We start from the raw sequence: 26,019 nt of genomic DNA, 5'->3' as shown, positions 1-26,019 counted from the left end.
TCGTGAGAGTATGAGGAGAGACTTGGCCATTTCTGCAGGCCCTGTTACTCACCACCTAAGATCTGCTTGTGTGAAATAGACTCTGTTATCCAGCGCTGAGAAATAATAATGCCCCTATAATATCTCAGCATGCAGCCCTCTCTCCTCTGCACACTCCTTTCTGAATGTATGAAAGCACATGGAAGCTATAAACTCAGTCGCTGTATTTCTGTAACCCATGAGGATCATTTATGGACTACATCTCTGCTTCTGTTAACATGCAACATGATTCTTAAGCCTGGAAACTCCATCTGCGGGAGAGCAAGCGGCTGTCCACTGGTTACCTCCCTTCCATCAATCCTGCTCACCTCCTCTTAACAGGATAAACCGAAGCAGAACAGCTCCTGAACAGATGTATCCAGTGCTTCCTAATCAGGTTGTCACACTGACGAGGGAAAACACCCTTCTACCAAAAGCTGCAGACTCCGGCTGCCGCTTGTTCCAGTGCCCTCAAGCTATACCGGAAAGACTGATTGTAAACTGACCCGGACAGTCTGTCGTACCTGAAGAGAGACGCCAATCAGCGCACGTGTAGGACACTCACTTGAAGCTGGACATCACACAGCTTTGACAGCTCCACTGCCGCTTCCACTCCAGCTCTACCCGCAACAAACCAAGAGAGTTCAGAGGGAAACAATTCAAAAGCCGGAATAGGTTTTGAGCCCATTTATAACTCATGCTGCATCCCTCATCCCTCCTATCAATTTGGATTACAGAGTCTCCAAGAAACTGGATGACAAAGACAGACATGAGGCGCGAGCGTTGGCATATATGGGTCTTCCATTGAAGGAGGGGGGGGGGGGGGTCATGCTTGGTTGACTTGGTTGTTAAGGTAGAGGGAGCAGAATCTCTCCTGACAGACAACCAGTAGCTTTTCCACAGAGCAAGATTTGGTTCTGGGTTCTGAGATTAGCTCAAGCATGGCAATCTCTCCTTGGAAGCATTCTGGAGGGCTTAAAGAGGCAGCCACAGAGCAGCAGCACGACTGCGGGGAGGACAGAGCCATGCCAGGGTGCTTTTGCACAAACACAGAGTTGGCGGTTGAACGCCGCACAGTAACACTGTCGCATGATTGTAGCAGCGTGCCATGCAGCCTGTTGCTTAAAGGAATGTTTCAACGTCGAGGGAAATCCGCCTTCTATTTGAGTATTATGATAAATACCACAAGACTATTGCTACTGTTAACATGACGCTACCATCAGCAGCTGTTAGCTTAGCTTAGCATAGAGCGGGGACTCTACCACTGAGCCACAGCCGATCCAAGGCAGGCTACGTATCACCTCAGTCTCCAGTCTTTGTGCTAAGCTACGCTAACTGGCTTCTTAATGTAGCTGTCTCATTAACGCACACAGATAGGAGTGCTATCCGTCTTCTCATCTCTCTTGGCAAAAAAGATTAATTGTAGCATATTGATGTTCCCGTTGTCTAATCTCTTTGTTCTTGTTCCTTTACATTTACCCTCCTATTGTGGTCCGTTTAAATTAGACATGCTTCAGTTTAAAATGTTAAAAAATATTGTCCAGTTTCTGTGTATCAGAACAGACAGAGGATGTAAAAGAACGAGGGTGGTTAACTTGACTTGGGTTTGATCCACAAAACTACCCAGAATGTGTTTTGCTGCTTTTCATACTATTTAAACATTTAAAAGTTCTCTATGGGCCAGATTTTACCGTCTTTTGTTGATTTGGTTTAATTAAATTTTCAGACGCAAGGTAAAACATTTTCTAAGGACCACAAAGTAAAACTAAATGCAGATTTTGAGGCTTTGAATGCTTTAGGACCCAACTACCGTCGTCTCCGGACCCGGCCCTATTCATTCAAGTGCATCTATTTTAACCTGCGCAGCTTTTTGTCTTTGCGGTGTCTCCCTCCAGCAGTACGTTTAAATGTTATTTATTTCATAGTCATTGCCTGTTTTAAAACTCACCATGAGTCACCATGAGAAAAAGTCTGATGCAACTGCATTTCGGCAAAACATAAAATAAAATTTGGCAAACATGAAATTAAATATAAAGTAAATTCCCCTGTTAGGGTCAAATGTTTGATAATTCTGTCAGGAAGCAGAGAGACAGCAGCTGTGAAGAGCTGTCTCTCTCTGTCATTTGATTTCTGCATGGACAACATTATACTACCAGTAGGACCAGGCATTATATTATTTGTTTTCATTTACAAATAAAGACACTTCCATCAAAAACTGGGGCTTAAAATAAACCAAAAATACAGGAATTAAAGGTTTTGAAACTCAAAATTTCCTGGGGGACATCCCCGACATACAAACACACACACACAATATTTCCTTACCAATACTGAAGTATTCATTATTATTATTATTGCTAAATTATGAGAGCTCTGTGTTTAAGTTATTAGTGCTGTTGTAAAAACTATTTTGCCTAATCGTATTTTCTTTATTTGATTTGACATTCAGGATGTATAAATGTATGGTACTGAATCATAACGCAGGTCAGACATTATGATGTTCCGGACCTTTGCTTGAGAAAAAAATATCTAACTGGACCTCTTTCCAGTTTCATTGAGTACCCCTGCTTTAAGGATATGGTGTTTGGAAAGAGTAAAGCATCATCACATCATCTTTTGATTGTGTGCAAGCAAATTCTGTTACCATCTGAACAGAACGGATAACTACACTGTGATGTTCAATGTGCTAAACTCCCTGTTTCTTTAAGTTAGGAGGTAAAACAGCCTCTTGTAGGAGGAAGAGAGGAGTTGGCGAACCTTCAGCACACACGTGTGTTACTATATACAGGTATATGTTTTTTCACAGAAACTAACAAATGTGACGAGGTCAGGCTAATCAGAGTGCCTGTGTTGGTATTCAGAGGCATATGGAATAAGGATGCATGGGGTGGTTAATCCCTACAGTACTTCTACAGTGTGAATGACCTTGGAGGGAAGGGAGCCCTTATATCCTCATTAACATGGATGAAGCACGCTGGATGAAGCCACAGGATGAGCACAACTAACAGCACACGCTGATTCAAGCAAACTAATAAAGGAGCAAACACTTGTACACAAACGTGCATGCATACATGCACACTCAAACGAGCAGCCAGGCATGCATAATACCCCCCCAGCATTTATTTTTCATTATTACAATGCAACCAGCTGGAGGCAAGGTTGGGCTGTGTTACCCTGCAGCTGTACGGAGTGCACGAGGTGGGCTGTCACTGACACTCGGCCTCAAACACGAGTCGTTACTAAGAAGTACAGAAGAGACCCAGCAGGGTGCAGAACGGGGGGCGGTGAGGGGTGAACACTATCCTGCTCTGGAACTCACTTATGCCCCTTTTTTCAGACACACACACACACACACACGCACAGGTCTGCTAGTGGCACAGGCTTTGTTTTATCTGATTTGGCTGTAATCTTGCTTCTACAAGTCGATAACTCTCAGGAGGATGTATCTACAGCACCGGGGCAGGCAGTTTAACAAAGTCCACAGCTGGTATCAGACCTGTTTGTGTCATGTTCTGCACAATGTCCTGTCCTGTGTGTATTCATGTCTTGTTATGTATGAAGAGGTCCGTTTTTTATTTGTACTGCTTGGATATGTCCAGTAATGTTTCCTCTGAGTTCTGCTGTGTTCATTAATGTAAAACGCGTCAGATTTAAAGTAACTATGACGATGATATATCATGTGCAATACTATCGAACTATTCTGCTTATTAGTACCATGTGCAGCCATCCATTATTGATGCCACTCGTCCTGTTCAGGGTCGTGGGGTGGCTGGCGCCTATCCCAGCTATCATTGGGTGAGAGGCGGGGTTACGCCCTTGACGGGTCGCCAGTCAATCACAGGGCTGACACATAGACAGACAACCATTCACACCTACGGGCAAATTTAGAGTCAAGGAGGAAGCTGGAGTACCCGGAGAGAACCCACACATGCACGGGGAGAACATGCAAACCCCACACAGAAAGGCTCACTTCGCCCGAACCAGGATTTGATCTAGGTTCGAACCACTGCACCACCATGCAGCCGTATATTCAGATATATTCATATATATCATTTTAAATTTGTACATTTTTGGATTTGTCCTGCAGATTTACACTGCTGCATAATTTGTAAAGATTCTCACATTTTCACGCACACGCACACCTCCAAAGGAGAATTGGTCGTGAACTCTCCCTAAAGTGATTTTTGATGCGACTGTACCGAGTTTTTGATGATTTTCGTTGAATATTTCCTCTTTATGATAAAGATAAAAAACTACTTTATTAAATTTGAATTTCAATTTGGACCAAATTGACACTCATGGTCAGGTTTCTAAAATTAACATCATTGTTATGCAGAGTAACTTTGACAAGAAGAGCCTGAACATGGAAATGAAGGCAGACTCACCTTTGAGGATGTTCGGTACTAAAGTGGTAATTTATGCAGCTGTTCTGTCACCTTCGTCTCGTCAGCTCAGCTGAAATCTAATAAAAATGTCTCCACCTGTTTGTGTCTTTCTCTGGAAACAAAGAGAGAAACAAACACAGAGGTCGCTGACCTCAACACAGCATATCTTGTGAATCCTTTTTTCCTCCCTCGGCTTACAGAAATTGTTAAATTCAAAATCCACATTACTCATCCTTTAGTCCCTCGGCTCACTGACCTTCTGTCTCGTGGGTTTAAAGAGATTTGGTCCTTTTCACACGATTTCAAAGGCCTTTAAACTCTCATCACCGAGCAGTAAAAGTCTTTTTTAGCTTGTTTCAGTATCTTAAGAGAGCAAATCATCGAGGCTTGTGATGTTAATTTCATGCATATGAAAAAAAGCAGATATGAACAGATAAAGAGCTCTGAACAGATAAGAACAGCATGCAAATATTTGCAGTGATTGTCATCTCCCCTCCACTCACTGACCTGATGTCAGATTGAGACAAAGCTGCAAATGTTAGCATGTTTGGCTAACTGGCCACAGCAGTAACCACACCAGAAAGGAGCATGTCATTAGCTCACTGTATCACCGTGTCTGGTTACAAGGTAAGCTGCATCCGAGCCTCACTGTTGTTTGTGAAATAGTTACAAAGTGTGACCTATTTTTATACATAGGCATACATTTCCATATGATCAAATAACGTGTGAACACCAAAAATACTTTTGAAAAGATTGTGATTTTGGTTAAAATAAGGCTCATTAAAGCTGCTGTTCAACTTTCGGTTGTGTTACATCTTATCTCTTTGCTGATCTTGTCCTGTACGTGAGTAAGAAGTGTTTTCTGTCCACTTTTAACAGTCAAACATATCACTCACTGTGAGTCAACATCCAGCCTGTGTGTGGTTAATTGTCTCATCTGATACTGACCCAGTGGCAGTGGTTACAGGCATTTAAAATATAGATATGATCAATCTCCTCGCTGATGGTCTGGTTTCTTTTGTTGGTCATATAAAGGCATCCGTATTAATTTCAGTCTGTTTCATAAGCAGCTTTAAACTCCTAACAGCAGATTTAAGTCAGTAAAAATAACTGAACTTGTCATGAGTCATTCTAGTTCAGTTATGTTTTTGTCTTGTATTTCGGTGTTCAGTTATTATTTCTTGTTTTACCTTGTCACTTTGTCTCTCTGTCATGAGTTCTCATTGTTTAGTTTTGTGTTTAGTGTATTCCATGTTCGGGTCACAATTTAGTCTTGTTAAGTATTTAACTTGTGTCTTTTTGATTAGATCATTTCCTGTTTTACTTTGTCACCTTGTCTCTCGTGTTGGTCCACTTCCTGCCTTTGTGTTTCCCGCTTGTTTGATTCTGTGCCCTGCCCTGATTGTTTTCACCTGCCCCTTGATTGTCTCACCTGTGTCTGATTAGCCTTACCTCCTAAGTTTATTTAGTCTTTGTGCTCCCCTGTCTCGTGGCCAGTTCATTGTCGTCCATCGTGTGTGAGTCTATGTCCCGAACCTTACTCTGGATTATCTTCGTGCCTCCCCTGATTTCCTCGTTGCTCCTCATGTTCCCTTGGATTACCCTTTTCCCGGTTTTGTTTGTAAGTTTTTTGCTCCGTCTTTTGATTTTCCTTTTTTGCCTTTTGTTGGAGTTTAGATTTTGTTTGTGCTTTTTTGCCTTTTTGTTTAATTAAATCCGTATAAGTCTGCTTCTGGGTCCTCACCTTTTTGTTAAATTTGAAACGGTGACAAAACTTTGGCTTTTGGCTCTCAGATGGGACAAAAGCCCCATGAATCACAGTGGAAGTCCTGTGTTTGTTTGACCCATTCACCTCCACTCCACAAGGACTTTGTCCTTCTTCATAATATGTCAACTGATACTGTAGGCCAGGGGTCTCCCACAGGTAGCTCGCAAGCTACCCGTAGCTCGCGGCCTGGATTTTAGTAGCTCGCCAAGAGGTTCACGGACTCCGTAAAAATCTGACAGTAAATGAAAGCCTCTTCCCACTTCAATTCAATCAAATACACAGATGGCCCAACCCCTCCAATACCTCCAATGATAGGCTTATCAGCTGTCAAAAAGAAACGTTGATGCTCCTGGCAAGTTTGTCAACGCCTGAACCTAACCAATCACAGCAATGCTGCAGCAACCTCCATCGACAGGACGGGTCAGTTACGCTGTACGCTACTTGAGCTAAAGTGAGGAGTTCGGTGCTATTAGCCTGATTAACCAGATTTATGATGGACAATGAAGGTGGCCACTTTCATTTTTTCAAAGTAGCTCTCAGATGAAAAAGGTTGGAGACCCCCGCTGTAGGCTATTATGTCGCAGGCACGATTTATGGCCACTAACTACCAACTGAAATAGCCAACATCATTGTTCATCATTCACGTAAAAAGTGGAAAATTCATCCATGCACTGGAATACCTTAGAGTACATTCAGTCAAACCTCAGTCTAACCTGGTTGGGTTACTTATATTGTATGTAATGTATTGTATTGTTCTGTATGGCATTCAGGAGTGTGTTCTTACTATAGCAGCTGTACTCGTACTTTGAGCATCTAAGTTTATACACGGCTAAACATATGAGAAAAACATATAAACCTTTTGTCTGTGAAGGTTCTCAGTCATCCAGGTCATGGTAATTCTCATCTTAATCCAGATGTTTCTATGAAATGAACAGATTCAGATGGTAGCTTCCACTTGTACTACTGAAATTGTATTTCCTTCATTTACATAATGCAGCTCCTGTAATTGGAGTAATGTCCTGATGAGACTGTTTTTGCAACATGCCTAAATTTCATAATGAAATATTCATTGGATCCACGAAGGCCCTTCTCTCGTTTTTATTATAATACACCACTATAATGGAAAATACTTTCTATATTTATCCGACGCTAAGCCTACAGCATGCTAGTACGATTTTAAGATATGGATACTTACCAAAAAGCCTCTGGGTTACTTTGCTTTTTTTTGTTGATAAAAGGCATTGTGTGCGCTGCACGGTGGAGTCAGTTTGGGCTGATAATATGAACCACTGAGGCAGGAAGGAACAAAATGAGAGAAATGTTCAGATGATCCTCGTGTTCTCCAACATGTGCTGCTGGAGAAACGCTTTGATTAATGGGTGTAGCCTTCATATACAGACTGTACATAGAGATAACATACTGCTAGTAGGTCTCAAGGATTACATGGTGTATTCTCTCGCATGGCTTCATGTTCAGATAAAGCGCTGCAGTCTTTATGAAGTCTTTATGAAGTCTTCATGAAGTCTCTGGGTTTGGGGATTGCAGTTGGAAACTTCAAACATTTTTTAAGGTAACACTGAGCCCAGAAAAAATACAGTTCAGACAAGATGAGAGTAAAGTTTGTTAAGCTTTCATCCCACTGGGTTGTTCACTTCAACCACTGACTGTCAAGAAACTCGGTTTGAGTTGTTGAGGCTCCCGCTATTGTGTCAAAGGTCAGTCTAAGCAGCAGAACATCACAAACATGTCTTCCTGCCTGTTTTTGTGACTGCACAGGGCCGAATAATGCCACACTGGGTTAGCCTCGACTCTGAGTCTCTTTTCTTCCTGCCATCTTTTTTTTTTTAACTAAAAGGAGGCAAAACATCTGTGGTACAGAAAGACTGCTCAGTCAAGCCTTGTTTTGTGGCTAATTAGTCCAATTAGCCTTCCCCGTCTCACGCAGTTTTAAGCAAAGACGAGCAGCAGCTCTGCTCAGCCTAACCAGCCCGACAGTTTGATGTGTGGCAGCGCTGGAAAGCTGTAGAAGCTGCTACACATTCAGACACACACGCAGGCTACTTTATACAGTTTTAGGGCATCCTCACTTCACAGGATAAAACTGCGAACTGCCACGTCTTTCGAAATGTTCTTAGCGCGTTCCTTTAATGAGACTTTAGCACAGAAACGTGGTTTTGTGCTGAAGGAGTCACACTGCAGTGTGGAGGTAAAATTCCCACAGCCGTAATTTCATGATTAGCAATGCTGAAGGGCACATTTCATATTGGTGCCGTGTGCTGTGTGATAACAGATTTCATGAGGAGGTGTAAATGAACCAGTTAGATACAGTTCAACAGAGAACTACAAGGAAATTAGTTACTCTGAACATAAGAAGAATAATTAATCATTCCTCAAAAACGGCCTGTTTGTAGACGCAGTTTATCAAGATGAATCAACCAAATCAAGTTATACAATTAGGTACAGTTAGATATTGTTTATATCTATGCCTTCTATCAGCAGCTGGAACAAGAAGAGAGAAAAACATTTGAATATTTCAAATGTGTTTTCCTTGGGGCAGAGCAGCAGTAATAATTCACCAGGTTCTGCTGCAGAAAACAAGATTTCCGTAGCGGTTCCACAGATTCCCTGTGCTTTGTGTCCCAAGAGGAAATGATACAGTCAGATGTTTTTTAGTTGCTGTGGACCTATAGAGGAGGTCTCAGGGTCCACATCATAGCACAACATTACATTTGCAAATACAGTAGCCTACCTTCTCTACGCTGGCTGCTCAGATAAAGGTACAGCCTTCGTTAGACAACAGCTAACGTTAGCATGCAGCTACTTACTAGCTAACATACGGGTTAGCTAGAGTGTCTGAATGCTAACATTACCCTTTGATAGATTTATACAATTCTTTAAGAGAGGCGTAAATTACAAGCCAACAGTAACGTTAGCTAGTGTGGAATGTTGAATGCTAACATTAGCGCTTCTCTGACAGTAGCAAATATGTTGTTTTAACTTAAAATATGGCCTCAGGATTTTTCAGTGGCTCATTAAGAGTGAAGCAAAGAAATGATTAGGACGTTTGTACCATTTCTAACCTGGAGAAGTTAGTCAAAGTACCAACAAGGAAGCTAGCTATGTAGCACTGTACACAGGGTCATGAGAAACACGTACTTCAGCCACCTTAAAAATGTCCTCCCTTTCAGCAAACGCTACAGCTGATTCATTTTTAAACACATAATGACTGAAAAGGTTGCAAAAGTGAAATGACAGTTTTATTGTCATTTTTTTCCCACAAAACCGGAAGCAAAACAGAAACATTTAGAAAACTCTGACGACTTACATCTTGTTTTTCTGTCTCTCCGTCTATGTGTCATGTCAACCTGCTGTCCAGACAGTGAACCACTGACTGGGTCATAACTCCAACAAGCTCACTTAATCATGAGTCATATGTCCGGAAAACAGATGTAATGTTGGCTTGTTTTTCTATAATAGAAAATGTTCATACGGACAGAGGAGACAACCTGCTTTTTCTCTTCAATAAAGAAGCTTTCTTTTGGCTGTTTTGGTCCGATATAATAATTAGATGACTCAGATATTTTAGAAAATGCACTAAAAATATTCTGAGTGACAAATTGTAGACCCAATTTTTTTAAGCAGCTGTAGTCAATAGTCTTGCATTAAGAATCACATTAATGTAATGTAATGTTAAAGGGGTTGCCCATACTGACAAGCAGACAGATAGATAACACCCAACTCTGCTGGTCCTCTCTGATCTATGACACTTTATAGCTCCTTGGTTTTTAGCTCACAGCTGAAACGGGTGCTAGGGGTGTGCATCTCTAGCATTCAAGATGATCCAATACTCATACACGAGGACCACGATACGATTAACATTTCCGACATGTATTTGTCGGCAAAATGCTGTCTGCTTAGTGTCCTGTACCTCGGCTCAAATGTATTTACCATGTCAGGAAAGCCGTCACTCTCTTGTGCTCTCTAACGGCCGTAAGTCTTAGAAATACAACGGGCTATCGATGCCGTGATAACTGTAGACTTTGCAGCGTTTTGGCGAAGTTATAAAAAAGGTTTAATATTCGGGTCTTTGTCTTTGTCTGATTTAGCTTGTGCAAGCATTGTCGTTGCCCCGCAGGTTTTGCCTTGCCATCATAGCAGTTGAGTGTTAAGATTTGTCTTGTTGCTGTACTTAATTTCCTAACTACAAAGCACGCAAATGGAAAGACTTTTGTAAAGTTTCCAAATTAAAGTCCAAATTACTTCTGACTGGATTTTAGATGTGGGACACTGCGAAGCACTGCAAATTTCTTTCATTGGTTATTTTCTCCTGGCAAGCCTCCTAACTCTTGCATTACTCTTGTAAAAGCTCAAAGATCAGTGAGCCAATTGTGCAGGTGTAGCAGCACTTTGTCAATAATTCGATTAGTATCTTTAGAATCACGTCATCGACTGGCTCGTCTGACATTCTAACCAACCCAGGACTCCACGTACCGATGTAGTCGCATCTTTAACGTGACAGATTCGTATCTGTGAATCTTTAAACTCCTAATCTGTATGCTACCGTTCCGCCAGACACAAGACATTTATAGTTAAGCAAGTGAACATTGGGCACTTAGAGCTAAAGAGACTTTAAAAACACTTCCTTGTTCGTAATCACATGTTACTGAACTAATCAATCAGAGGCTTAGTGGACTTCAGTTTAGGTAAACGTCAGGAAAACCAGGGATGTAAATTTAGAGAATTATTTTGCAGTTTTAAAGATATTGAATATTAATATGTGTTAGTATTTAAGTAAATGTACTCAAATATATGAATTATCTTACCTGACGCTCTGTATCTGCTGGATCTGTGAATAGACAACATGTAAGCCTTAAAAGATGATACAACATTTTTTGCCTTCAAATGGCCACAAATGCTGCATTTGCAGGTTGAAGTGAGTATTAACGGCAGTATAAATGAGGCTGTGGACTTGGAGTCGGCAGAAGTTCAAGGTCTCAAGCTCTTGAAGAGCTTTATTGAGTTTCTTATAACCACAAGGCTTACATAGTAAAGAGATTATTTAATGGATTTAACATCTCATGTGCTGGTAGCTGTGGTGCCGGACGCCTCTTTTCCGCCTCATACTGTAAATGTGATTCATGTTCACTGTTGGCTAACTGACACAAGGGCTACAGAAGCTGCTGAGGAATTAACATCCCTCTGCCTTCTCTCACATGGTTTATAATTGCAGAGCAAACCTCTCAGAGGATCGCCACAGAAGTCGAACCATAGCGACCTTCTGCCAGTGATCAAAGCCTACCTCAACCGGCCCCCCCCAACTCCCCACCCCGACCACGACCCAAGAGACGAAGCGAGAGAGAGGGGGAGAAATGGAGGGAGGGAGGGAGGGAGGGAATCCACACAAACCATCTCACGTCTCAGCAAGGGCTACCTGCTTTACATATGAAACACACCTTTCTCCCCTTAATTCCCATGAAATCAGGAAGGAAGCGCTTATTGCAAGCGGGGGACGAGGAGTAGGTGATGTGGAACGGCTAGAGGGGCCATTACACAGAATCCTTCATTACACCCTGGTCACAGCTTTGGAGTATTACCCCTGTGAAAACACGCTCTAACCCCTGGGTGGATAAGTCAAAGAGAGTAGATTGTCTCATCCTTTTTCTTCTCTTTGTGCCGGGTCCCTAGACAGGTATGTAAGGGTTAAACTGATCAACATACGCTGCTTTAACTCGCTGTTAAGTCAACAGACAGGCTGGTTCAGATCTCTCTGGAGCTGTAAGTGAGTCTAAAGAATCCTTTTTTACATCTTTATATTCCCGTCTTTGATATGAACAGAGATGGATCTTCACAACACATCTTGGTCTGAGATCAATCAATCAATTAATCTGCCCGCCTCCTTTATAAAGGAAGCTACAGCAACAGTGTCTTAACTGCTGAAGAGGACTGTGAAGTCATTAAGCCTGATAACAAAAAAGGAGACTGGCTTTAGGCATCTTCTTGCAGTGCAGTTCAATATGAGTTGTTTGGCACGACATCAGAGAGGAAAAACATCCTGACTCATCCATCAGATACATGTGGACCCATTAAGATTCTCCGCTCATTAATAGATGCAGTTTACAGTAGAGGCAGTTTGCAGAATCACTGAAACCGCAGAAAATCATGGAGTATAAAATACATAATACATCAGCATCACAGTAAGAAAAACAGCTACCACTTTTAGTGTGCTTCTAAACACATCTTTAGTTGTTCTCTTAGCATCACTTGGCTGTGGCAGATGTATGTTTGGACATATTTTCAGTTGACCTGTCTCTGGTCAGGCTGATCACAACCATTATCTCAACCGACATTACAGATGACCCTTAAACCATTTCTGTAAACAACCAAGATGGCTGCCGCTGATGTGGAACATTCTGAATCTGCTGTTGCATCAGTTTTAAAAGACTTTATAAACTTGCCAGATGTCGGTGTATTGTGTTGAACTAGAAGCCAAAGTAATTGGATGTTGAAACTAGCTACCTGTGTACGTCCAGCGTCGCACTCAAACCATATCAGATATTTTAGCTTGGACAGTTGCTACCGCTTCAAAATTTGCCGCTGTAGGTACCTATTGTCATTTGTGGACGCTCTCCTCTAACTTATGTTTGTTGTTTAAGTCAGCTGACGTAGTAAAAAGAGCATTAAAGTCCATTTTGGGCGACGGTTGGGGATGATCCATCAATTAAACAGAGGATTTTATTCAACGATGACTTGTAAGACATGGCCCCTTTTTAATGAAGACATGTCGCGCACTTTAGTTACTTTACATACATTAGTTATGTTACTTAAGTTAGCTACGTAACGTTCGCATGTTTGCTCTGTGACAACATGACTCCAAAAGTATGCCAGTTAGTACTTATTTAATCACAGATGCTTCAGTGCCTTAAAATAAACAAACTGCTGTCGTTTCACAAAGTTAGCTACGTGCTTGTTATTGTTGATGGCTCATTAAATGTGAAATGTTTCTCAGCAAACTTTATTTAGAAAGCCTAACTGGATGTTGCATATTTATTCTTGCTAACTCGATGCTAACAATATCATCATGTGTGGAAGCGTGAGGTCGGTGACCAAGCTAACGTAAGTGACAAGTTGTAAGTCATAACTTGTTGCTCCTACTACACGTTTCATTGCTCTGATTAGATGGAGGTCGATTGATAACGCCTCCTGGAAATCAAAATTATCTGAGACTAATTTGCCCGACTATGACAGACTAATTTGTATCTGTATAGTTCTGGAGATGTCAGTCTTGTTTATGACCAAATACCTGCTGAGTTAATGTTTTCCCATCAGCATCAGCTTAGCTGTAAGTTGTTGTTTAGTGCTTAGTAGCTAATGTTAGCATGCTAAAATGCTAAGATGGTTATAAATGCTTAGCATGTTTTCATTGCCTGACACAATTTGGGAGGTTTCATTGAAATATCAGTAATTCTTTCTTCATTAGGAAATCAATGTATTGATCGCTTTAAAATGCAATATTACAGAGATGAGTTGTTTGCTCACTTCGTATGGATTAAAACACAAAGACAAACCACATAGAAAATCTATTAAGACTTTAATTTTCTTAATGCTTTAAAATACATTTTCGTCATCTTTTGCATTAATAACTTACATAATAAATAAAAGCAAACACAGTTTATTTTCAAGGCATTTATAGCAGCAGAAATGGCCAACAGAGTCTCAGTTGAAACACCCGAGTGCTTCCGGTTGACGTCAGTCCTATCCAGCTTCGAATCCAGACTAGGTCAGTCAAACCCAGTTTAATAAGTATCAAGCCTGGGGTCTCAGGTTTTTTCCAGGAAACTCTGCACCAGTGTTTGGAAATTAAATAAGAAACGAGGAAAACACTGGTGTCGGCCCTAAAGCAGTGGAAGTCACAGGAGGTAGCATCTTACTCTCCTGCCAATCTTTTTTTTATACATGCAGCAGGCCATGTTTATTGATCGCTATGATTATCATAGCCATCCGTCCACATGTAACTGCATATTTCATAGTCTCTGTGGTGAAAGCTGTACAAGAATTTCATCAACATAAAGCTGTGTGTTGGAGGTTTGCCTATGCGCAGAAATCTTCTCCCAATAGATTACGCAGACTGTCTGACTAATTCAGACACTGGCCAATCATCAGAAGGAGGAACTGGCGGGCAGCAACACTGAAGATTTTGCATTAAAAAAACATGACATGAAAATACTATGACCTCAGATCTGCCAGTCCATGTGCCTGAACTCTAACTGTATTGCACTCAGCACAAAACCTTTATTTTAAAACAATTCGTCAGAGACTGAGGTGGAAACAACGATTTCTTTCCTTCAAAATAAAGTGGTCTCACAGGGAATTCCAGGTGAAATAATATAAATGTATCAGATATGAATGAGCCAATCAGAGCTCTCTAAAATGATTGATGGGACCTGCAGCCAATTAAGGGCAGATAATAGGTTCATGTAGATGAGATCATGTTTCTAAATTAGATTCATCTAGTACAGCAGAGGTTAATGGGAGCTAACCCCCTTCTTTCATTAATGTCATTATGCTAAGTGGGGTTCAGAATGGACATAACTCATTCAAGTGTATTATGCAAACAAATACTGTACCCATTTCTGAATGACCAGTAAATCATGCAGAACATAAAAGCAATATCACTGTCACCATTAAGAAAATGTGCAGCATTTACTGGATCAGCGTCAGCTGACAAGCTCACCTCTGGTCATGTGACGTGTTAACAGATTATTCTGTGCTAAATCTACAGTGCATTTTCTCTTCATATAAATGGTCGTTTTGAGGCAGCAAAGATTAAACAGTTTCAAATAATACATCTGTGGAATTAATTTACACTAAGTGAACAGGTGTGGCCCGGGGATTTGGGCTATAAATTGTGCTAAATCTGGCTTTGCTAGAAGCAGAGTAAGCACCATGCAGCAGGCCAGACACTGTTGGGGGTTAATCAGGGAACAAAATGACCACCTGTTTTTGCAAAGCGATGAGGAAACTCTCACTTGTCTGATTGGGGCATTTGTATGGGGACTATTTTTGGGGTGGTTGCCTGATTGCTCTCCTGGAGAACAGTGACTTGAACAAGGTGATGTGGTTGTTCTAATGATTACACTGGATAACTACACCGGAGCTACTGCCTGCTGGCAATGAGTCTACAATGAAATGTCTGGTCTGAAATGTGGACACAGAAATCCACGGCTTCTTCTCTGTGTCTTTCACACAAATCTCATAGATCAGTTGTACCACACATTCGGCCACACTTAATTGCAAGCAAACAAATAACTACAAGTGCATTTGGCATTAATGCTCATAAATATACATGGAAGCATTTGTGTGTTGACACATGCAACAAAAGCAGCCTTGCGTACACAGTCACACACAGTCAGACATTCAGAACACACACATACTTAACACATGTTCACACAAGCTTAAGCACAAGCTTGCACACACACATGAGCACACACACACACACTGCCTGCTTGTAGCTTCTGCCAGCTTTCTCTCTCTGCATGCCGACTGTGAGTCTGGCACCGAGGTTAAGGTCTGGAGCAACACACAAGCTGTGTGCTCTGTCTGGCTTTTACACACTCCAAATTGGCTTTATGAATGGCTAGGACTCAATGACTGAGTCAACACCAGGGGCCACACTCGACCCAATCCGACAACGGTTTTTGGAGATAAGTCAGAAACAACATTCTCCCAGCGCAGCCAGGAAGCATGTTTAAATTAATGTGCCACCAGGTTTTCTTTTGTTTTGCACTGCAAACATTGTGCTGTGAAGTGTGTCGATCCACAGATGTGTTGCTTGTTTGCCATTTTTGGCTGAGCCCAAGTGCTTTTAAACAGCGCTCTGCACTGTGTATGTGTGTGTATGTGTGGGCTTGTGTTTGTGCTCCCGCTGCCCCATCAAAGCTAGCAATGAATCCAGCTCTCGACATTGCGTGGAGCCGGTGACTCTGACAGCCTTTCAGTGATTCACAATCTTGTGCCCTCAGTTGGATGCAAACGCTTTGCCCCATTCACAATCAAAAAATATGCTCATCTACATTACATACAGAGTTACTAACACATATGCACTCACAAGTCCTCACCACTGCTCTATCATTAGATCCAACACTCGGCTGACATTCAGATCCGAATCCAGACTGAAGTCTGACTCAACGAAAGGTGCTGTCGGTGGAGTTAAAGGGCGGAGACCAGAAGTCATTGTTTCAAGCCAGTCGGCAGCGTCGAACAGTGTCGGAGCGCGTCGCTTCCGTGACTTCCCAGTGGACGACAGAGGGGAGGTACAGATGGGGGGTGGGGGAGGAGCTGGGATCACCTGGCTGGGGTTTATTACAGCCGGAGATGGAGGGAGCTCCAGTAAAAGAGAAGAGCAAAGAGGTGAGGGCAGGAAGTTGTCATCTTTGTGCTGCTGAGAGGCCTGGGACTGATCGGCTTGAGGAGGAGGAGGGGAGGTGGGGCCGGGGACTGCCTGGGTCAGGGATTTATGATCAGAAACGCCTGGAAGAGAGGTAGTAAAAAGGATCAGACACTAAAGATATATGAGTGTCATTTAAATCGTTTTCTTTGTTAATTATGGAATACTCACCAACACAAATCATAGGATCGTCCAGAATGTCGTCTATGGACTGCCGAGGGTCCATCTTTGGCAAAGAGAAAGAAAAAAACCACAGTGTTAAAAGGGAACTGTGGAGATATTTTCATGTAGGAACTCCTGACAATGTCCAGGGAACAAGGTCCGGACATTTTATGGAGTTGCCCCTTCACTCATGTAGCACACTGTCACACTGTCTATCCGTAATAATACTTGTTTTGTACAGGGCAGGGGTAGCGTCTGAGTAGAGCATGCAGAAGGATTTGTCTGGGAAGGACTTGTCCGTAATTATATCTAATTTTTGCGCTGATATCTTTACAGCATTTTTGTGGACATTTCCGCAATATCAAAGAAACTTTGTTTCTGGCTAGCGGATCCAGTAACAAGCAGCTACACTTCCACAACATGTTCCTCACTGGCTGCGAATGCTTGGGACAAATACTGGCTCCGGTCACAAATCGGCTCATCAAACAGACTTTGTACTCAGGGGTAGCACAGTAAAGTCTTTAAAATGTCCGGTTCACCTGATTGGGACACACATGCAGCATCTCTGAGTAATGTCTGGACATGTTTAGGAGCACAGTTCTTGTGTAAAGGGGCTTTGGTGTTCTCTTTCTCCAACCTACAGACTCATACCTGTGCTTTCTGGATGGCCTCCTGAAGTTCCTCCTCCAAGCTGCGAACGCCGAGTAAGGTCTGAACCGGACTCGCTGTAATCTGCACTGGCAGTTCAAAATCCTGGCCAATCACATCACACGGTTGGCAGCAAAATACCTGATTAGAAAGCAGTGGTAAATGAGTTGGTTGTTTTCTAGATTGAAGGCTATGCAGTGTCGAAAAGTACCCTTGTATGTGTGTATTGACTTGGTGGATACCTGTGTAAACAACACCTCTGCCTGTGCGTCCGTTTCTTGCTTGCCTCTGGAGCATCCAGGATCCTGTTGCAGGAAAGGATGAAGGGATCCTCCACAAGACTGGAGGAATGGTAAGAAAGAATTATTGTTATGATAGTCGTTCTGGAAAGCAGTCATCATGGACACAGACCAAATCCAAGCCCATCTTGGCTCACCTCGTTGCTGGTATTGCTGGAGCGGTCTCTGGGCCTGCTCCTTAACCTCTCCCTCATCTCCAGCTCCACACTGAGCTCCTGCTGCTGTTGCTGCTGCTGGTCATTCTCAGTTCTCCAAGGAGTCCCACACTGCAGGGGCGAAGAGGATGACATGGGTAGACTGGGACTTGGAGTTCCTGAGGCCGTGCTGGCGGGAGCCAGGAAGACAGCGTTGGTAAGACTACAATTTTCGCCTGCTGGGAAACCACTGGGTACAGTGTTCAGAATTCCATTTGGAACTCCGTTTGGAGCGTCACTGAGAATCCTATTAGGAATTCCCCTGTCCGGGATGTACATCTGTTGGTTTGGGCTCCTATTGGGTGAGTCTAGTCCAGAGCTGGAGCTTGAGCTGGGGCTCTGGCTGGGTGGCAACGGGAGGCAGGGGGTGAGGGGCTCCAGGCTGGTACCCAGCTGGCAGAGGGGAGCGGGGGTGAGGCAAGAGTGGGGGAGCTGGAAGGGGCGAAGCCGCTGGAGCAGAACAGGCTTCGTGCCGGAGACAGGGAGGCCACGCTTACGAAGGTGCTGCCGCAACTCTGACACCTAAAGAAAGGACAGAGGTGGAGAGACACTTCAGACTACAATTGTACTCAAAGTGTATATAATAGTTAATGTTCTGAGGATGTTCTGCCCTTCAGTGGGTTCAGGCTTTTCTTACAGTTAGATCAACAAGATTTGCAGGAAGAGGCTCAGGCTTGGATGTGATGGTTGTGTCCATAGGGGTCTGGTTTGTCGTGGCGGGAACAGGTTGGGGGTTCAGGGGCATGGCTCCAGAGGACTTCACAAGATCATTGTGATCTCCACTGGAGAAAAGACAGAAGCATTAAACCACCAGAACTGTCCGATCTGAAGGCTCGTATCTCAGTGAGAGATAGTGGGTGGAATTTGGATTTCCTTAACACTGTATCATCAAAGTTTGCATACCTGGGCACAACTGTGAGCTGTTGTTGTGGCTGTAGCTGTAGCTGCTGTTGTTGTTGTTGTTGTTGTTGCTGGTGATGGGTCTGCAGGATTTGCAGCTGGAGGGAAACCTGCTGCTGCTTCAGGAGATCGGAATAGGCTGGGTCTAAAGACGGGGTAGGGCTCTTCTGTTTGGCCCCTAGAAGAAAAAAAAGTGATAAGTTCAAACACCTCCCCGAGAGAGCAAGCCTTATTTAGATTAATGAAAAGGATGTTTGACTTATGTTGCAAAGCAAAGCATTATATGTGTACCTCCCGTCCCGGAGCCTCCTCTCTGATCTGGAGGAATGTACTGGTGATACGTGAGTTTCCTCATTTTGGGTTTGGTGTCCCGCGGTTTCCGTGGGCGAGGGAGATGGTTGTAGTTAAGGGAGGGGTGCAGGGTGGAGGTGCAGATGGGGCTGGAAGGCCGAGCTGTCTGTAAAGACACACATTGCTTAGATTTACCAAAATTGTTACCCCGCTGTCGCTCCAGTGAGTCATTCAAGAAATGGCATAATGTCATTTCATATTGTCTGACAGTGTTTGCCCCACGTCAAGGTTAAATTCTTACATGAAACGTACTAATGCCTCACAAATCTCCAGATGACAGCATGTGCAGGTTCTGACATACAGCCGTGCTGCTTGTGTGTGAATGTGTTAACCTGCAGGGCAAACACTGAGCTCCCCCAGAAGTGCAAATTGACAGTAATGAATGCGGAGCAGCTTAGAGCATTGTGTCTGACAACACAGGAGTGACCGTCCTGTTAGGTTAATGCTCTTTTATCTTTTATGTTTATATAGCAGCATAAAATGTCATATGTCAAGTGATATTATGTTTTATTTTGAAAGTCATAAAAACAAAAGATAACAGAAATGTTTTGTGAAAAGTGAACACAGTGGTAGAGCCCACTAACCCCACGTTACCTTTGGCAGCAGCGGTGTGGTCTGAGAGGTCACGTACATCCCGTTTGGTCTCCCCGTCGTTGACATGGAGTTTGCTTCACTCAGCGTTACACTCATCGGTTGCCTGATGCCCTCGGTTGCCGGGAGCAACGCCAAACCAGACTGGAGGCAGAATATGAGACGATCCGATGAGTTATTTATAAACTCATCAGTCTGTTAATATTGACTTTAATGTGTTAATCAGAGGTTATTGGTGGGAATTAGTTTATCAGGCTTCCTTGTTGCTGCCAACATAGTGTGACTCATGCCTCTATAACCATGCCTGCTCGTTTCCCCAAAGTCCTTTACAGAAGTCGTTTTGGCTTCTGTGATGTAAAAAGGCGCGCAACACAAAGATGGAATATACTTTTGGAATAAGTATATAAGTTGCATATATCTGTAATGTTAATCTGGCACCAGAAACGTGAAGTAATAAAGTACAAGAGTTTCTCTTTTCGGATACTTTTACCTCCTTCATTCTGACACAAATAGCTGTAGTAAGTAAGACGTAGAAAAGACGATTCCTTGGCGTATTCATCGGTGCATATGGCACACGACAGACCTAACACGACAAAGACGACGTAAAATAGTCCCTCAATCAGAGCTTGACGTTAAATCAGCGGCTCTGAAGCATGGATGATTTGTTTTGTTTAATGCCTGCGTCTCTTCCCTCCCTGCCTGCTATGTCTCATCTCAGGTTTGAGGGACTAAGACGCGAGGAAAGAAATCAAGCATGTACAAACGATGAGACTCAGTTTTGTTCTCTCACCTGAGTATGACCTGGGCTGTGGTTAAGGGGCGGGGCCACACCTGAGAAGTCACTCAGTAATTGGTCGCCCAGGAGCCCGGGGAATGAAGGAAAGGCCGGTGATTGGTGAACGCCGTGTTGCTCGGTGGGAGGGGAGGAGGAGCAGGAGGAGATGTCATCTTCGAAGACATCAGCGGACAGAGGGAAGGAAGTCGAGCCTGAGGAAATGAAAAGTGAAAGGAGGTGAGGTCAAAAGAGGAGCAGAGGAGATTGGTTGGTGGGAAATGAAAAAGAAAAGCGTGCGTTTGTGTGTGTGTGGGGATGTGTGTTGACTCACGGTTCTCCAGGGGCCGCGTGTGTTCGTGCTGTTGCTCCGCGGGCCCGGGCAGACGCTGGATCCTGTCAGTGAGGTCCTGCGCCTGGCGAGCTTTCTTGTGCCTCTGGGCCCTGCACGCAGTCTTCTCTGTGGGCGAGAGGAAGAGGGAGGCGCGGTGCAGATAAGTAGAGAGAAGGAGACAGATGGGAGATCAGCGGAGAGAGAGGAGAGAGAGGAGCAACAGGATTCGGAACATATGTGATGTAAGCATGCCTGCCACAGGCGATCAGTCCCAATTCAAAGCAGCAGTTGCATCGAAAAATAGTAAACATACAATGTATTCCTTTGGATATAAAATCACACACACACACAGACATTTTTAAAAGGGCAGAAAAGGATAGTTTGGGGAATCAGAAAGTTTGAAAAGGGAGATCTTAGAACAATAATCTTTTCAAATAAAGAGCAGGGTGAGAGGTTGTTGAGAGGAGGAGCGCAGATAACCAGAGAGAGGCAGATTAGAGAGAGAGAGATGTCAGTAATGGCAGAAAAATGATGACTCTGATCCCCGGATGGGCAGGTTTATCATGTGCTGTCAATCACTGATATGTTTGCAGACTGCTTAAAATGCAGAGTTACACAGTACAACAAGGTCACATTTCTATTTAACTGACAGCTGATGAAACACGGAGCCCATTGCCAGATTTTCACGCTTCATTTCCTCGCACAACAACTACACAAGAGGGAGCGGGGAGCAGCGCAGATCAGATAAAACACAGGCATACGGAAGGTGAGAGAGGCAGAGAAATATGTTGCAATGCACTTTGCTGGGGGCATTCAGGGTAAAGCAGGAAGGAGGAAGGAATGTAACTGAAAGCAGAGCATCACCTGGTGCAGTTTCAGTGTTCAGACCACTAGGGGGCAACTTCTGAGCGGCACCGTCGTCAGTTAGACGCTGCATCAGGAAACAGCAGGTCAGACCAACAGCCAGGGCCCAGAGATTACAATGCAGTGCAATGATTCAAATGTAAATGAAAGTGAACTTTAATGCAAATGTAGCTGAATGAAACCTGACACGGTGTTTCACCCAGAATATATGCAAGATTAACAAGAAGACAAATGTGTTCTTTACTTATTCAATGATGAAAACACTGACCTACAGTGCTCCTTTCTAAAAGATGCATTTTTAATGAACTTTTTTGAAATGTTATCAACTATAAGTGTGGAGTGAAAAATTCAAATGTTTATATTGTACAGTATGCACATGTCATGCTGTTGGATATCACAGAGGAACTGGATGCCACTCACCAGAGCTTCACTCTGGTCTTTCTCTGGTTTTTGAGAGGGAGTCGACTTCAATCCTGTGAACACAAACGACATGTGATGATTAAATGAAGCAGATAGTTTCCTTTAAAACAAAGACTCTCGCTTTGTTATTTTCTCTTAATAGAATGTCATCTATGTAGACTATAGCAACTCAGGTGATCCAGTGCATCAGCAGAAGACTTTCAGCCTTCAACTCAACCCTCCAGGTTACAGCGCGGAGCCTCTCGGGCGCTCTTTCATGTTGGCAGCAACACAACGTGTTTCATCCATCCTCAGGAACAGGGAAGCAAGGTGCTCCACCTGTCTACAAGACACCTGAGAGTGTTTTTTTTCTATCTCCACAGTCTAAACTATTTTATTTGCTGCACATAAATTAAATTGTATTTTATGGTTATAGAAGAATTTATTTCAACATCTATCTTCATGAAAGGCCTGAGAATAAGTGCATGTTGTTATATTTGCATACATGTAACCTCTGGGCCTTTACGTTGTATCCACATTGATGGAAACACATACATGTTGACGAATGTTAGTGTATATGGTTGTCAGCCCTGTGATTGACTGGCGATCAGTCCAGGGTGTACCCCGCCTCTCGCCCAATGACAGCTGGGATAGGCTCCCGCCCCCTGCAACCCTGAACAGGATAAGCATAGATGATCGATGGATGGACTCAAATGTTTTCTGCCTTTCAAAATAAAAGCTTTTTTTCAACATCTTTGATGATGGCAGAACGTGTAGCTTTGTGCAGACTTTTGAATATTAATACAATCCACATTTTGTATATAATTTATATTTGTAGTTACACTGATGCATAAAAGAATTTAGACTTAATGTTATACAGATATTTTCTTGGCTATTAGCTTTGTTTTGTTTGCTTAGCGCTGCAATCATTCGGCTGATATACAGTGTGCTAATCTACATTTAAAAGTAGATAATAAAAGACAATATTTAGACCCTAAAATCAAAGTAAAGTAAAAGCTGGTCAATAGAATAAAGCTACAAAGGCATTTACTAATCAATAGTCAATCATCCGTCAGTGAAAAGAGGTGACCTGAAGATCATTTATATGAATCCGAGCTGCTCTCAGTGTTTCGCTGAATCAATCCCAATGTTAATGATACACACGGACTAACCAGGGTCTGCATTGATCTCACTCTGCCTTCGGTTCTGAATCCGCAGCTGCAGCACTGAAACACAAGAGCAGAGAGGGAGTCGAGTGTGTTAAAAAATGATGACATCTCGCACGTTGCACTGATGGAACAGTCGCTCCGTTTGATTTTCTGGTTGGAGGACAAATTATGTGAGAAAAGAAGCGACGCTGACGTGGAAAAGGTAAGAGGTGAGCGATGCGGGACAGCTCGATCCCTGTTAAATGATCCTGACCTGTAACTTATATCACCTCATGACTCTGCAGCGCTGTAGATGATATATCCGCCTGCATGCCTGAACACACCTACACACCACACATACGCACACATACATTAACATCCAGTACACACAAACAGGTGAACTAGTTACACCGTGTGCCCTCCACCCATGATACATTTCGGTGAGTTTTGAGACCTGGCGAGAGGAGAGGGGAAGGGAGGGGGGGAGACTTCACAGGGGGGGTGAGGGCAGTAACTATTTATCTCTCAGTATGTCTATTTCTGTTGGTCCCATCCCCCCGTCAGCTGTCCCACTCTCTCCACAAGCCTCCTCACGTCATCCTCATTTGTGCTGCTAACTATACTCTTCCTGCTCTGCTGCGTCTCTGAAGGCAAAACAAAAGTTAAACGCTGTAAAAATCTGGGTTTAAAGCAGATTAGCACGCTGGGCTGTGACGCCACAACAAGTCACGGACGCAGTCTTTATCACACTAAAGCTGTTTGGTTTCAGGGTGTGTGTGCGTGTACCAGTGCATTGTTTGTATTTTAACTGGAGGCTCGATACAAGTGTGGAGCTACACCTTAAATCACATTACATAACATGGTGGTTCCCAACCTGGGAGTCAAACCTTAAACAAATCTGAGAGGCATCTTTAAAGGAGTTTTTCTTTCTTTAAATGTGCATTTTTTATTCTTTCTTTTCTGCAAATGCTTCTAAAAAGCATTTAAACTGAAGAACGTTTTTCAGTTTAGGTTGCAAGTAGCCTTGATACTTTGTTTATTAAAGGCTCACAAGCTGAAAGGTTAGCATTAATATTCTAACATAAGGATAATCTCATTTTCTTAACACTGACCTTGTATCATCGAGTATGTGCTTACTTTCATTGCACGACACTTTCAGGTCAAAGGTCAACACAAACATTTGTTAAGAATGAATGAATAAAACTCCACTAATGTGGGGGTTTTGTTTGCACAGAGGATCCGTTTGTCCTACAGGCAGACTCAAACATTCCTCCAGCTCTGTAAAGCACATACATGATTTCAAACAGAGCAGCTGCCCTGAAGAATCACGTTTTCCAGCAGGTGTTTGTGCACCTCCGGGGGCCGTCTCCATGTCGTTTCCTCGCCTCTCTATTTTACCAGCCGTTTACGACAGCTGCGTGGGAACACAACAGCAGCCGCGACGGGTTGTAGGGAAACGTGCATTATGCGGTCACACCAAAAGGTTTGTCAGTGGTGTTTGTGGCAGCGAGGTGCTCGTCTCGTGAATGTTATTTGACATCATTTAGAATTAATTTGAGCTGTTTTCAGACTATTTGGGCCCTTTCTTTCTACAGTCACACTTCTTTTACTTTCACAATAACTCAGGATCTATTTTCTGGAGTCTAACTTTGATTGATGCTTTTTTAGACACAAGGACTCTCCTTTGTACAGAATCATACTGATAGGACTTTTATACATTTGAATATGTTGCAAGTTTCAACATCAATCACTGAGTCACTTTTATGGTGTAATTTATATACTAATTAGTGTATGTTAAGGCTGTGATTTCCACCAGTGTAAAAGGATTTTTTGGATAATTTTCTTGGTTGTTTTATCTGAAACAAAGATTTGCACATATGTTCCTGTTTAATGTTTTTTACTAGTGTTTTCGGTGCAGCGTTCCCCCTCATTTCTCACCATTTTCTCCTCTGGGAGTCAATAAATTAACCTTAACCTTAAAGGCCATCCGTCTCTTTAAACATGTCTATAAACAAACAGTGTCACACAGTCGCACACAAAGATCTTTAGCCTCGAGCTCTGCTGTCTTCTCATCTATTCAAAACATCTCCGTCCGTGGGTAGCCATCACTAAATCCATTCGCCATGATCAATACCTATCGATTAAATGATAGACAACCTGACTGAGCAGCCAATAACCTTCACACCAACACTTCACCTGTACATATTGATGCTAATGTTGCCAATTATGGCGGAGATGTAAAGCCGCCGTTGTGGGGAAAAACAAATCCTTCTCTTCTTTAATTGGTGTGACTCGAGACTCGGGAGGGATCCTCACCTGAGCGGAACTTGTTCCGGATGAGGAGCGACCTCTCGGAGGCCAGCAGCGTCATGGCGGAGGGGAGGATGGAGGAGTCGGTTCAGACAGAGAGAGAGAGGAAAATCCTGGTGTCACTCTGCCAGGAGGAATGGACCCCTCTCCTTCTGCCTCTCGCTGTTGGGAGCAGCAGAGGAGGAAACAGGGGAGAGAGAGGGAGGCAGATGCTTGTTAATCCACTGATAGACACAAACCGATATTGATAGAGGCACACAAAGCACAGCGGAGATGGATTGAGGGGGAAATAGAGACGCAAAGACCTGCGAGCAGACTGCAGTGTGCTGCTCAGGCCTCCCTATAGACGGCCTGTCATAATCACACACAGAGTCACACAGGCCCACCCACTGAGACAGAATAACGACACTGAGAATTACACAGACAAGGAGGCTT

The 26,019-nt window shown here is 43.1% G+C and overlaps 1 protein-coding gene across 1 annotated transcript; it reads right to left on the bottom strand.

The window, feature by feature from the left end:
- Positions 1-15,934: 15,934 nt before the first annotated feature.
- On the bottom strand, positions 15,935-25,645 carry LOC138584676 (myocardin). The gene is made up of 15 exons (XM_069656962.1): positions 25,591-25,645; positions 23,299-23,352; positions 22,148-22,200; positions 21,728-21,794; positions 20,864-20,989; positions 20,548-20,744; positions 19,761-19,901; positions 19,107-19,272; positions 18,819-18,993; positions 18,553-18,697; positions 17,859-18,437; positions 17,665-17,763; positions 17,426-17,563; positions 16,784-16,838; positions 15,935-16,695 (listed from the first exon to the last, which is right to left on the bottom strand). The coding sequence occupies exons 1-15, from the start codon at positions 25,643-25,645 to the stop codon at positions 16,280-16,282; spliced, it is 2,466 nt and encodes an 821-aa protein (XP_069513063.1). The 3' UTR covers positions 15,935-16,279.
- Between the last annotated feature and the right edge of the window lie 374 nt (positions 25,646-26,019).

The sequence above is a fragment of the Semicossyphus pulcher genome, unplaced genomic scaffold (assembly GCF_022749685.1).
Source record: "Semicossyphus pulcher isolate SPU_LCO1_2020_fin unplaced genomic scaffold, fSemPul1.0.p SCAF_9, whole genome shotgun sequence".
NCBI classification, from domain to species: Eukaryota; Metazoa; Chordata; class Actinopteri; order Labriformes; family Labridae; genus Semicossyphus; species Semicossyphus pulcher.
The sequence above is the reverse complement of the archived record's forward strand: the minus strand, read 5'-3'. Positions and strand labels throughout refer to the sequence as shown.

Coding starts and splice junctions, on each gene's coding strand:
- LOC138584676 (XM_069656962.1), bottom strand. CDS start 25,645: ATGACGCTGCTGGCCTCCGAGAGGTCGCTCCTCATCCGGAACAAGTTC. Junction 20,990..21,727: donor GAACACTGAAACTGCACCAG/GTGATGCTCTGC, acceptor TCTCGCCCACAG/AGAAGACTGCGTGCAGGGCC. Junction 19,902..20,547: donor ACAGCCCAGGTCATACTCAG/GTGAGAGAACAA, acceptor TTCTGCCTCCAG/TCTGGTTTGGCGTTGCTCCC.